At 40.5% G+C, this 12910-nt stretch overlaps 1 protein-coding gene across 2 annotated transcripts in view; it reads left to right on the top strand.

The window, feature by feature from the left end:
* Window positions 1–12910, top strand: part of RBPMS (RNA binding protein, mRNA processing factor) — a 187210-nt gene that overhangs the window by 68287 nt on the left and 106013 nt on the right. For both annotated transcript variants that reach the window (XM_029226242.1, XM_029226241.1), the window contains exon 2: window positions 10906–10983. In XM_029226242.1, the coding sequence (XP_029082075.1) occupies window positions 10906–10983 (78 nt within the window). The remainder of the gene's footprint in view (window positions 1–10905; window positions 10984–12910) is intronic.

Here is a 12910-nt window from a genome sequence, read left to right as displayed (position 1 = left end):
AAACCTCAAGACATTTTTAGCTGGGGCTGCAGTCATCTGAAGACTTGGTTAGGGCTGGAAAATCTGCTTCCAGGACGACTTGCTTGTGTAGCTTTTGGTCCATCATCATGTAGCCCTCCCCATAGAGCTTCTTGGATATCCTCATGACATGGTGCCTGGCTTCACCCATAGTGAATGATTCAAGAGAGTTTTCTACTGAAGAAGTCACAGTGCCTTTTTTTATTTATATTTATTTTTGGCTGTGTTGGGTCCTCGTCTCTGTGCGAGGGCTCTCTCTAGTTGTGGCACGCGGGGGCCACTCTTCATCGCGGTGCGCGGGCCTCTCACTGTCGCGGCCTCTCTTGTTGCGGAGCATAGGCTCCAGATGCGCAGGCTCAGCAGTTGTGGCTCACTGGCCTAGTTGCTTCGCGGCATGTGGGATCCTCCCAGACCAGGGCTCGAACCCGTGTCCCCTGCATTGGCAGGCAGACTCTCAACCACTGCGCCACCAGGGAAGCCCATAGTGCCTTTTTTTACCCAGTTGCTAGAAGTCACACAGTGTCACTTCGGCCATATTCTTTTCATTAGAAGTGAGTCACTAAGTGAAGCCCGTGCTGAAGGGGAAAGGAATTAAGTTCTACGTTATGAATGGAGGAGTGTCAAAGATTTTCTGGACATAATTTAAAACTGCCACACCTGGGTTACCAGTGTTGTCTCGATTTTCCAGATGAGGAAACTTGTGAATGGAGAAGTTAAGTGACTGGTCCAAGGTGCATAGCTAGTTGGAGAAGTAGGGTTTAAGTCTCAGCAGCCTGGCTCATGTGACTCCTTTTCTTTGTCTTTCTTTTTTTTTTGTTGTTTCATTTTGTTTTTACTACATATGCTTTACTGCCTTGAGTACTTCATCTCCTGAGTACACATTAAAAAGTCACAGTGACTTCACTTCTTCATACTCATTCACAACTGGATATTTATGGGTTACTTGCCTCTTTTATGCCTCACTCCTAGTACTGTGACTTAATACTTAGATTCACTCATTTAGTTCATTCTGTAGATACTTAGCATCTACTGCTAAGTACTGGGATGCTCACCACTGTCGTGTGGGGAAGAACTTTGATTTTGAAGGTGTACTGACCTAGCAGCAAAGAATTTCAAGGTGTATATTGGGTAGTTTCCCATGACTAAACATTGGGAAGCAAACATTTTTCCCATAGCCTTTTAGTTTTGCAGTTCTCACACCTTCTGTAGTTGTTAGAACTATGGTGCATTGTGGGTGGTTATTTAGAATGCATTGTGAACTAAAGTTGACAGTGGGATCAACTTCCTCAGATGGAGTTTGTCCACTACTGATATCAAAAGCAATAAATGCATTAGACCCCTGGGCAGTGTTAGGACCATAATCTTGCCCCTGCTAATTTTTTCCAGTACTTTAAGTGACTATGAAGAACCCTGTGCTATCTGCGATAGTTTTCCTCTGAGTTTGGGAGGAGTAAAATGAAGTAAAAAAATTTTTTTTCCCCAAGAGATCTGCTTTGTAAAATGACAATCACAGTCACCCAAACTCTGCCGAAAGAGAAAGAGAGAGAGGTCTTAGAATTTTGATAATATTTCTGTATATTCTTGTCTTATATTTCATTTTGTTAGGCCATGGAATAGTCTGTATTATGGGTAGCCCAAGGGATCTTTTTGACATACAATTTTAGGGTACACTATAGGATTAAAAAACCCTAAGGGTAACTGCACTTTGGGGCATCAGAATGCAAACTTCTGTTTATAATGTACTGGATAACGTATCCAATGAAAAATCTTCATGTTTTAGCAATGTAAACAGTGCAGTGTAATTGGATAAAGAGTACGCTTCCATGGGTTAACCAGTGTTAAAACAGAATAAGCCATCAGAAAATTGACTAAAGGAACTTGGAGAATCCATGGTGGGGTGTTAAAGGGTAAAGCTTCCTACCTTTATAAGTAACTTCTTGTTGAACTCGAAGGACTTGACAACCATATATTGTGTTTGACAGCACTCAGTGAATTTCTTAATAATGTGGCTAAGTTCTCACTTGCGCGCACGCGCACCCCCCCCCCCACATACATATATATATAAATCTAGTTTCCTATCTAGGCTAATTCAGACCCTGAATTCCTAATTTGCCTCTGGTACCCACCTCTCTTTGTCTCTGACAGCACTAAGAAAATTTCTTAATGAGGTTAAGCGCTTATGTGTACAGACACCTCTGCCTATACTTGGGCAGTTTCAAACCCTAGAAATTCTTGATTTGTCTTATCCTTTTAAAAATATAACAGATGTGAGGAATGGCCTAGATTAGACTTTGGTTTTAAGAAGTCCTATCAAGGTGAGATTTTGAGACCAACTGATTTTAAATTGATATTGGGTTGGACTGGGGTAATCCTCCAGAATGAAAGTAGAAGCATGGTGTACCTAGTGCTAACTTGTGGCCCAGTTCTCTGTCCATTTTCTGAGCCCTGTACATACGAGTTTATGAAACGTGATGTTTCTCTTTCTTCACTATGTTCTCCCCTGAGTCTTCCTCCTTTACCTCATAAGTTAGTGGAAACTTTCTGATCACCTTGGCAAAGGGGGACCCTGGTTTCCATGGGCCTTAAATAAAGCTATCAATTTAGTTATACAGATAGGATATCCAACTGAATAGCACTTGGGGCAAACACTAGTGGATCCCTCAAAACTAGGGAGTCGTGCATTGTGGGTAATTATGTGGCTTTTTTCTTTAGAAAGGATAGAACAATTATCCATTTAAAGCTAAAACGAAGCTGGGAGTCCATAACAACAGCTTAGTGGCCCTTTTATCTTATGGTTAGTCAGTCCTTGGTGTCTGTAGCAACCTGGCCTCCTGAACCAAAACATACTTTCTCAGGGCTAGAAAAGGAGCAAGTCTTTAAGTCCAGTAGGGGGCCATTGTCAGGAAAAAGGAACTTGACCACCTGTCCAATTTGAAGCCAATGCCAAGAAGAAACTGGAGCTTGACCAAAGGCTGGTCAGTTTCTGCTGAGCTGCAACCAGAATTAAATACCTGGCAGGCCATTTTAATGATTGTGGTAATCCATTTCTGTGGTGGCAAGATACGAATGGGAGGACTTCCCTGGTAGCGCAGTGGTTAAGAATCCGCCCGCTAATACATGGGACATGGGTTCGAGCCCTGGTCCGGGAAGATCCCACATGCTGCTGAGCAGCTAAGCCCGTGCACCACAACTACTGAAGCCCGTGCACTAGAGCCCGTACAGCCCGGTGGCAACAACAGAAGCCACCGCAATGAGAAGCCCATGCACCGCAACAAAGAATAGACCCTGTTCGCCGCAACTAGAGAAAGCCCGTGCACAGCAACGAAGACCCAACGCAGCCAAAAATAGACAAAATAAATAAATGTATTTTTAAAAAAAAGATACGAATGGGAAATCATAGCAGGCCAGCAAAGCCTTCTTTGGAACTGAGAGGACCAGCAGTCCTCAGTGTGGTTCAGTCTTGCAGTTTGGGTTTTCAGCTGGTGCTTATAGAATAAGCAAAGAACTAAATCTACTTACACTTTATTTAAAAAGAATAAAATAATTTATTATTATTTAACCAGAGTGTAAAACTTACAGGGCTCTGGAACACGCAGATCCCCTGCCCCAGCCTCGTGTGTTTAAACAACCCAGCTCTATGGGACTTATACTGCCACACATACGTGGAGCTCTTTTTAACTTCTCTGCCCCTGAAACCACGTTTATTTCATGGTCTCAAGAGATAAGGCACTTCTTGGATGTTGGAAAGTGAGTAGTGATTCCTCTGTTCTTGTCCTAGTGAGAAGTAGGTTGATCACAAAGCAAGAACACCCCTTTGCCTGAAGCTAGGATGAAGGCTCCTGCGCCTAGGGCCTTAGCTTAGAGTCACTAGTGCCCTTTTTTGGGTTCGATTTTATTTTTAGAGTAAGTACAAAGAAACACTCACTGACGGTCAGAATAGAAATGTGAAGCAAGTTACGTAAATGTGTATTTCTACTAGATCAAGTTTGTCCCTTTGGAGCAAAGACAGGCAGAAAATGAGAATTTCTAAGGACAAAAGTGGATGGGAAGGACCCAAGGTTTATATTTTCAAAGAAAGGAGATCTGTTTGGGCTTGTGTTTGTTCTTTTTTAAGAAATAGTTTATGCTTATAAATAGTTAAATGCCAGAGGGTACAAACATATAAAATGAAAGTTCTTTGTAATCCCACCTTCCCTCCCCATTATTAATTTAATAGTTAATGCATTATATATTCTTTTAGTACCTTTTTTTTTTTTACCTGCGCATGTACTTAAAAACACTGAAAGAATTAGTGGGATTATGGGCAATTTCTGGTGTTTGCTTTTTTACTTAATAATCAGAAACCTTGTTCTATATCAGTAGATAAGGATATCTACTCACCATTTTAAATGTGCAAGAGTTTGAGCATTTTCTCAAACTTTTTGTGAATTACTCATTTACCTTTGAACTTGGACTTATTTAAGCAAACAAAAAGTACGTTTCAGTCGTCATTAGTAGAAATGTGATTTTACTGTTTCCCATGTCCTGATCGTTCTCTCCTTGTTAATAGGTGTACAGTCCTGAATTTTCTGTGGTCTGTTTATGACTTTTTATGTCTGCGATTTTTATGTGATTTCAGTCTGTTTTTCATTTTTCTCCCTTGCTTTTTGTCTCATTTCTCATCTAAATTTCTGTCTCTTACAACGTTAATTTTTTCTGACTTTTTGTCACACGAGTGTTTATCATTTGATGTTGTAACTGTACTGATATGATTGTGACTGGGAAGTATGATCACCTCATTTTGTTTGCCATGTCATCACCAGAGGCGTTGACAAGCAAACACTTACTGTTTCCCATGAATACAATGTTACTCTGCAGACTTCTAAAATCAAGGGAAAATTTTATACTGTGTGCTTAGGACTGTGCTACACACTACTCAGAAAAGCACTTTCACCCTCTAAAATGCCCACTGCAAGATCTTACCTGGGAATCCACTTGCATATGTTTCAAAAAACAGTTACACCAAAAGAATGATTTAAACATACAACACATTTGAAAGCTGCTTTTAGGAGTCTACATTTGTATGTGTGAGAATGTGGATAGGTGGAGAGAAAGTTTGCAGAGGATAGATGATCACAGAAGCACCCCCATGGGTTTTAGGATATTTCAAATAAATGATTATACAGTTATTCATGAGTCATTAGAAAATGTGAAGGTGCCTTTCCCAATCCTAGGATTTAAGAGGAACCTCAAGACGTCAGCTCATAGCAGCTAGAGATGATGTCTCAGACCTTTTTTTACAAACGATTAAAATGTCCACAGAAAATGCCCATAGTCTTGGGACACTGTGTGTTTACTGGCTGTGGCCGCTTACTGAAAAGTGTGCATGATTATTCTCTACTGAAATTATATACTGAATTTAACAAGCATTTGTCTATCGGTTTTTATTTTAATGTCTAGATTACCTACAAGATCATGCGTGTTCTTTGTTAAAGGGAGGGCGTTTCCATTTCAGGGCCTGTTTTGGCCTTTCTGTCCAGGAAAGCCCAAGACGGACACAGTGACTTTACTTACTGAATTAGAGTTTAGAAGTCAGTCACTGAAGTGTGGCTCGTCTTTCCCCGTGGGAGCTGGCAGTGCCATTTAAGAACGCACAGCTGGTGTCATCCAAAATGTAACTGTGGCCTCTGCAGGAATGGTTGATAATGGCTGAGCCAAGAAGGCCTTTGCTCTAACTGACCCGCACAGGACGATTTCTCCTAGCATTTATTCTTTCAATCCTGTTGGGGTAGAAATGAAGTTGGAGGTACATCCATAGAATCCATTAGCGTCCCTTTGGGACAGAGCTGTCAGCAGCTTCACATCTTGAACTTCTATGAGGCATGTTGTGTCCTTGACTGAGAAATGTGTTTCCCCATGTGTCTGATAAAGTAGACATCTGCAATGCTAAAGGCGTAGTGCCAGGCACATCTGTGTCCATAGACAATGCTGTTAGATTAAGGGTTGCCCTGGAAGACGATTGACCTGCGACAAAGTTCATTTGGCATCATTCATTTGTTTTGGGGCGCTTTTTTCTGAGTATTTGATCATGGATCTTACATGTCTCTTAAACTTTGATCTCATTGTTTGGGTTCTAATTGTTTACTCTGTGAATGAGCTAAGCTTCCTCTTGTCACAGAAAGCTGCATATTCCTTCAGTGACAGTAAGCTCCCTGCAAGCAAGAATCGTGTCTAGGAAAGGGAACCCTCCTGCACTGTTGGTGGGCATATACTCGGGGCTCTCTGCACGTATTTCTGCCCTCAGGCAGAGGCTGTTGCCCGGCACTGCTGGCTATCAGGGAATCCAGCAGACAGAGCAGATGTCTTTTACATGTCCACACGTGTAGTCACATGGTATTTGACTAAACCGAATGGCCAATTAAATTCAGAATTAGATTGCCTTTTTCCTCTCATCTGTTTGATTTACTATCAATCAATGTGGATTAAACAATCGATTCTCAAAAAAAAAAAAATCATGTCTAGGGACTTCCCTGGTGGTCCAGTGGCTAGGACTCCCGCTTCCACTGCCAGGGGCGTGGTTTCAATCCCTGGTTGGGAAACGAAGATCCCCCATGCCGCACGGCACGGCCAAAAAAAAAAAATCATGTCTAACCTTTGCGATTTCCATAGACATAGCAAAGGCAAAACCCAGAAGTGCTTTACTATTTAATGGCTCAGATAAAACGAGTGGTGGTGAGAAGAGTAGGGAAACTAAAATGTTTTAAAACATCCCCGTGATTTTAGGTCCCAGTTACCATAGAAAAGCATGAATTAGATATTCAGGAAGAGGGTTTTTTTTCCATTCACTATCAGTGATTTTTTTTTTTTTTTTAACTTAATGAAGTTTCCCAGTCTGAGGAGGTCTAGAAAGGATTCAGAACACATAGATTCCAAGCATTTGGATTTAAGAGACCTTTAGTTGTCCTCATAACTTCATAATGTAAGTATTTAAGAGTTATTTTTCCTAGCCAGTCTATCTGTTCTGTCAGAGGAGAGAATAGCTCTTCATTGAGAGATAAGATGTCTTGGCAGGTTTCTGAGACAATAATGGGCTTCACTAGATTCTAGGAAATGTAATTCGTGTCCATGTATAAATAAAGTGTCAGACATCTTAGTTGCCTCTAATTTGATGAACAAAACAGAGTGGCCTTGAGTCTCTTTTTAATGCATGGGCGAGAGGCAAATTTAGGCCTATCAGTTCAGTGGGGTTTTTTTGGTTGTTTTTTTAATGTTTAACAGGTTTTTTTTGTTGAGATACTGAGATAAGAATCTTCTAATTCTGAAATATATAAAAAAGTTTATAAACTTCACAATTTTTATTGATACAAATATTGACATTATTTATGGTTTCCTAAATAAAGTAATAAAAAAATGTAGGCTGTTCTCAGCCTAACAATACATTTATAGTCTCTAAAACATGCTTATTATAGAAAGATAGAAAATACAAATAAGCTAATAAAAAATATCAGAATCACTTATTAGGACTTCGCTGGAGGTCCAGTGGTTAAGACTCTGTGCTTGCATTGCAGGGGGCATGGGTTCAATCCCTGGTCGGGGAACCAAGATCCCGCGTGCCACATGGCACAGCCAAAAAGAAAAAAGAAAAATCACTTATTATTCCACCATTCAGGACTAAGTAATGTAGATATAAACCTTTTGGCATATACTACGGTGTATTTTTCCCCCTTTCCATATACATACATGTGTTGGCTTTTTGTTCTGTAGAATAAAACTGAATGTACTTTTTCCTTGAACATAATTTTTATTGGTTGCATAATACATTTTATGGATGTAGATGAACCTTAATTTATATCAAGTAATCTTTCATTTAACTCCCAGATTTCTATTGGTTTTTTTTTTTTTTGATAAATTGTTTGACTTGCAAGTTTCTAAAGCCTTTTTCTTTAGAATAGTGCTAGAAATGATAGTTGATTTCCTGAGTTAACTCCCCAGATCCTAATTGATACCTGTCACATGGCTAAGCTTTCCTGCTGGACAAATGGTACTACAGTGATTAAAACACAGGATCTGCTTATCATTATTTCCATGGAACTCTATGTAATCCATTCACCACCTGGCATAGTGCCAGATACAATGGGCACTCAACAAAATCTGAATGAGTGGAAGCTGGGATTCCTTCTCTATCCAGGTTGTCGTGGCCGGAGCCGCCAAGTAGAACACATGGTGTTCACTTTCTGGAACGTGGGAAGAGGGATGTGGATAGCAGAGAGGGTGCGCAGGATAGCAGAATTCCCTTGTGCATGTCTTCGGCAGTTGTCAGTAATTCAGCCTTAGCAGCTTTGATAAAGAAAGTTCTGTGGAAAGAGTGTTTATCACTGGCAAAGTTGAGAGAGAAGGGGGAGGCAAAAGGTATACTGAACAACAAACTTGACCTTAATTGAAATGTATGAAACACTATACCCAACAGCAACAGAATATTCATTTATTTTACATACACACAGAACATTTATCATGTTCTAGGCTGTAAAACAAGGAATTGAAGGGCAGTTTTTTAAAAGTTGAAGCATATACCTACCATATCATCCAGCTATTCCATTTTCAGCTACTTATCCAAGAAGAAAGAAAACATATGTCCACACAAAGACCTGTACAAATCGATACATGAACGTTCATAGTCATTTTATTTGTAAAAGCCAAAAAACGAGAGATAACCCTGATGTCTCATAAACAAGTGAATGGATAAATGAACTGTGAGTGTTCATACCACAGAATACTGCTCAGAAATAAAAATAGACTATTGTTACATGCAGCACTGTGGATGAATCTCAGAATAATTATGCTAAAGTGAAAGAAGTCGGACGAAAAAGGATACCTACTTTATGGCTCCATTTGTATGAAACTTTAGAACATACATACTAATCTGTAGTGACAGAAGGCCGATGAGTGATTGCGTGGGGATGAGGATAGTAGGACAAGGTAGAAGGAAGATTAAAGGAGCATGAGATAAGGAAACTTTTTTGGGGGTGATGGATATGTTCATTATCTTGATTGCTGTGACGGTTTCACAGGTTATACATATGTCAAAACGTATTGTAAAGCAAGATGTACAGTTTATGTGTCAATTATACCTCAATAAAGCTGTCTAAGATATAAAGAAGCAAATAATAAAAAGGCAGTCATGATTCTGGGGCTGTTTACTTGATCGTAGTGTTTATTGTACACCTACATGCAAATGGCATTACAACTGAGCATTGATTTTTTTTTTTTTTTCCTTTGAGTAGTAACGTGATTTCTAATGAGAAACTCGATCATGTTGTATCAGCTTGAGTAGAGAAGAGGAATAGAAAACATGGGGGTGAAACCGAACTCATAAAAACAGAGTAGTTAGTTCCCTGGATCTGGAGGGTGAGGAAAATGGGCAGACGTTGACCTAAGGATACAGGCTTCCAGTTAGAAGCTGAGCAAGTTTTGGGGAATCTAATGCACAGTATTGTAAGTATATTTAAGGTACTGCATTATAGGTGTACTTGAAAGTCGCTGAGAGGAGCGCTTAAGTGTTCTCATCTCAAAAAGAGAAATGGTAATTTTGTGGTGTGATGGAGGCGTTAGCTAATGCTGTAGTGGTAAGCATTTTGAAATGTACATAAAAGTTTATTAGGTCAAAAAGTACATTTGAAACTTAATATTATGTGTCAACTATATCTCAAAGCTGGGGGGTGGGTCTGACTAAAGACTCACTAAAATAAGTAGAACCAAAATGTGGTAGTGATGATGATTCAGTGTTTACTCCTTGCCTATTGAATCAAGACCATATTCCTGAGCCGATGACGTCATCCCCCCTCGGTTTGATCTTCCACTACCTGTTCACTTTTGGCTCCCCTTCTCCCAGAATCCACTGCGCTGTCATCCCCCTCTTCATTGCCTTGGTTAATGCTTTTTATCTGCCTGTGCCTCTTCCCCACCTCACCTTTTTATATCTATGTGGTAAAATCCTACCTGTCCTTGAAGTTTCCATTCAGATGCCCACACGTTTACTCTGATCCTCCCAGCTGGAAATGTCATCTGTGTTCTGTATTTTAGCACACATTAAGTACGTATTTTGTACCGTAGCCCTTACGGTACAGCCAAGTCTGCCCTGCTGTTTCAGAACTGAACAGACACAGGGTTATGCATTTGGCTACTATTTAGACACATTTCAATTGCTTAATAAACTTCTACATTTATTAAAATTACTGTAATTATCAATGCCAATGAGGGAAGCAATGACAAGACAAAGTAGGACAAAAAAATTGGTTCAGTTGTATTTTTGAAGCACATTCTGTGTTCATTTGATTAGAGCGGAGGGGAGTGGTAGATTTACTGTCCTCATGACATTTTTGTTTTCCTTAAGCTAATGTTTTAATTATGGACCCTCTTTTTTTTTTTTTTTTGCGGTACGCGGGCCTCTCCCTGTTGTGGCCTCTCCCGTTGCGGAGCACAGGCTCCGGACGCGCAGGCTCAGCGGCCATGGCTCACGGGCCCAGCCGCTCCGCGGCATGTGGGATCTTCCCGGACCGGGGCACGAACCCGCATCCCCTGCATCGGCAGGGGGACTCCCAACCACTGCGCCACCAGGGAAGCCCTATGGACCCTCTTTTCCCTTCACATTTTTAGAACCAGGCAATGGCTAGGAAAGAAGTCAGTTTGTGCGTTTAAATCTGCTAGAAGTGACTCACTCTGATGAATCACACAGGGCTACTCAAGAATTGGCTTAATGGCATCTTAACATTAGAGCAGTCATTGTGTCATGGAAAGAGCACGAATTAGGTAGGAGTTGAGGAGTATTTGAAGAAATGTGTTTGGGGGATTTCAGGTGAGCTATTCTGTGACTGTCCACTCCCATGATCACTTCTTGTATTTATCTTCTAGGTCCGGACTCTCTTTGTCAGTGGTCTCCCTCTGGATATCAAACCTCGGGAGCTGTATCTGCTTTTCAGACCATTTAAGGTACCTTTTCTATCTTTCAGAAATTGTAAAAGGAGACAAAGAGTGTGTGTATAAGCTTCCTGGGGCTTTTTGTAGAAAGAAATGAAATGTCTGTGAAAGCACTGTTTTTAAAAGGTTAGTGAGTAAAGGAGATTTGACAACTCGGTCCTAATATACATTTTCACTTTGGAAGGACTGAAACTGCCTTTTGTCCTCCCAGTAGCTAATCTGGAGAAGTCTCTTACCGAGGTGGACATGCATCTGTTTCTGTTCTACAGAACAGCTTTAGTGTCCTCCCTGTTTATCCTCTTGCCAATTAGGGGTGTTCTTCTGAGTACAGATCACCAAAAATACTATCAATGACTTATTCTGTATTTATATTTCAAATGCAGTAAAAGTCAAGCCCTACCCCAAGGAGGTTCCTTATCAGTTGAAATACTGTTGTTAATACTATTGTTTGGAGACATAATAGGTTAAGTAGGCTTTTATGAACTAGGCTAGGAACCTAACACCATTATTTTTGCCTTATCAGTTGAAATACTGCTGTTAATACTATTGTTTGGAGACATAATAGGTTAAGTAGGCGTTTATGAACTAGACTAGGAACCTAACTAACACCATTATTTTTGCCATGGGCAAAATGTCCAAAGTTGCAAAAACAGTAAAACAAAATTTTAAAGAATTGCTTGGTATGAGTTGAGGGAAATCTTTCCTGTTGCTTCGTGAAATATTTAATGCAAGTTGTCTGTCCATTGTGACTATCAAGATAAAACTATTTTAGAGATAATGAATGTAGCTGGGATTGAAAATTTAACAGGAAATTGAACTAAAGCTGAAATAACCATGCTCCAAGGAGAAACCTTGAAGGTTAGCCTTTGGAGGGTAGGGTAGGGTAGGGTAGCTGGGGCTGGGCATGATGTGGGCTGAAGGCTTTGGCTCTCAAGGAGTGAACCTGGAAGTCATGACAGATTCAGGGCCTGTGTCTGGCCTGGTCACGTCACCTGAGGACATGTCAGCAACAGTGCCTGGCCGGGGCCACACTTACGATCACGTGATGGGCCACCTTGATTGATGGTTAAAGATCCATCCTGATTTGAAGCAGGACCCCAGCCACAGAGGCAAGACAGGTTGAGGGACAATATCTAACTTCTTAGGGGGAGAGAGTAGGATGCGACAGCTGAAAACAGTTGGGTAGTAGAAGGAGAAGGATGGTTGAGCAGGCAGCGAGTTAAAACCAACAAAGATAAAACAGTCTAGTTTATGTGCCCCAAAGGCAGCGTGTAATAATGGACATAACTCCATTCTGACAGCTCTCCTTTTAATGCAACAATAATGATGACATTACAGAGGGAAGGAGAAAGGTTAGCCATGAGGTTGGCTAGAGGAAGTGGGAAAGAAAGAGAAGGTATTGTGGGGAGAGTGCCAGCTTTATAGAATTTCCCGAGTTTCTTCTGCAGGGTTGTAGTTTTTACTGTCTGTCTCTTCTGTAGGATGAGGACTTTTTAAAGCTAACTGATCCTCGTATGTATCCAATAGTATGTATCCAACATAACATAAATAGTTATGTTTTTGTATACATACAGAGAGATTTAGCCAGCAAGCCCCTTAAGAATTATTATCTCACTTAATTCTCATCACAGTCCTTTAAAGTGGGTTAGCCTCATTTTTTTCAAATAAGGAAAATGAAACTTGGAGCAGTTGAATACATTTTGCTCAAGTTTACACACATAATAAATGGCACGGCCAGGATTCAAACCCAAGCAATCATCCCTCATCTGAACTATTATTTGATACTGCTTCTCTTTTTGTGACTTGAGAGGACAGTATATCCCTACTGGTGGTCTTTTACTTGAGTGAAATATCCATTTGTCCTCTGCCTCTGAGGCCTTCAGGGTGTTTAAACCTTCAGGCTTTTCAAAGAGTGAGAGTACCTTGAAAAAGGAAGAGG

Source organism: Monodon monoceros, unplaced genomic scaffold, assembly GCF_005190385.1.
Source record: "Monodon monoceros isolate NGI ecotype Baffin Bay Population unplaced genomic scaffold, NGI_Narwhal_1 Super_Scaffold_17, whole genome shotgun sequence".
In the NCBI taxonomy this organism is placed as follows: domain Eukaryota; kingdom Metazoa; phylum Chordata; class Mammalia; order Artiodactyla; family Monodontidae; genus Monodon; species Monodon monoceros.
This window is presented reverse-complemented; position numbering and strand designations above follow the sequence as displayed.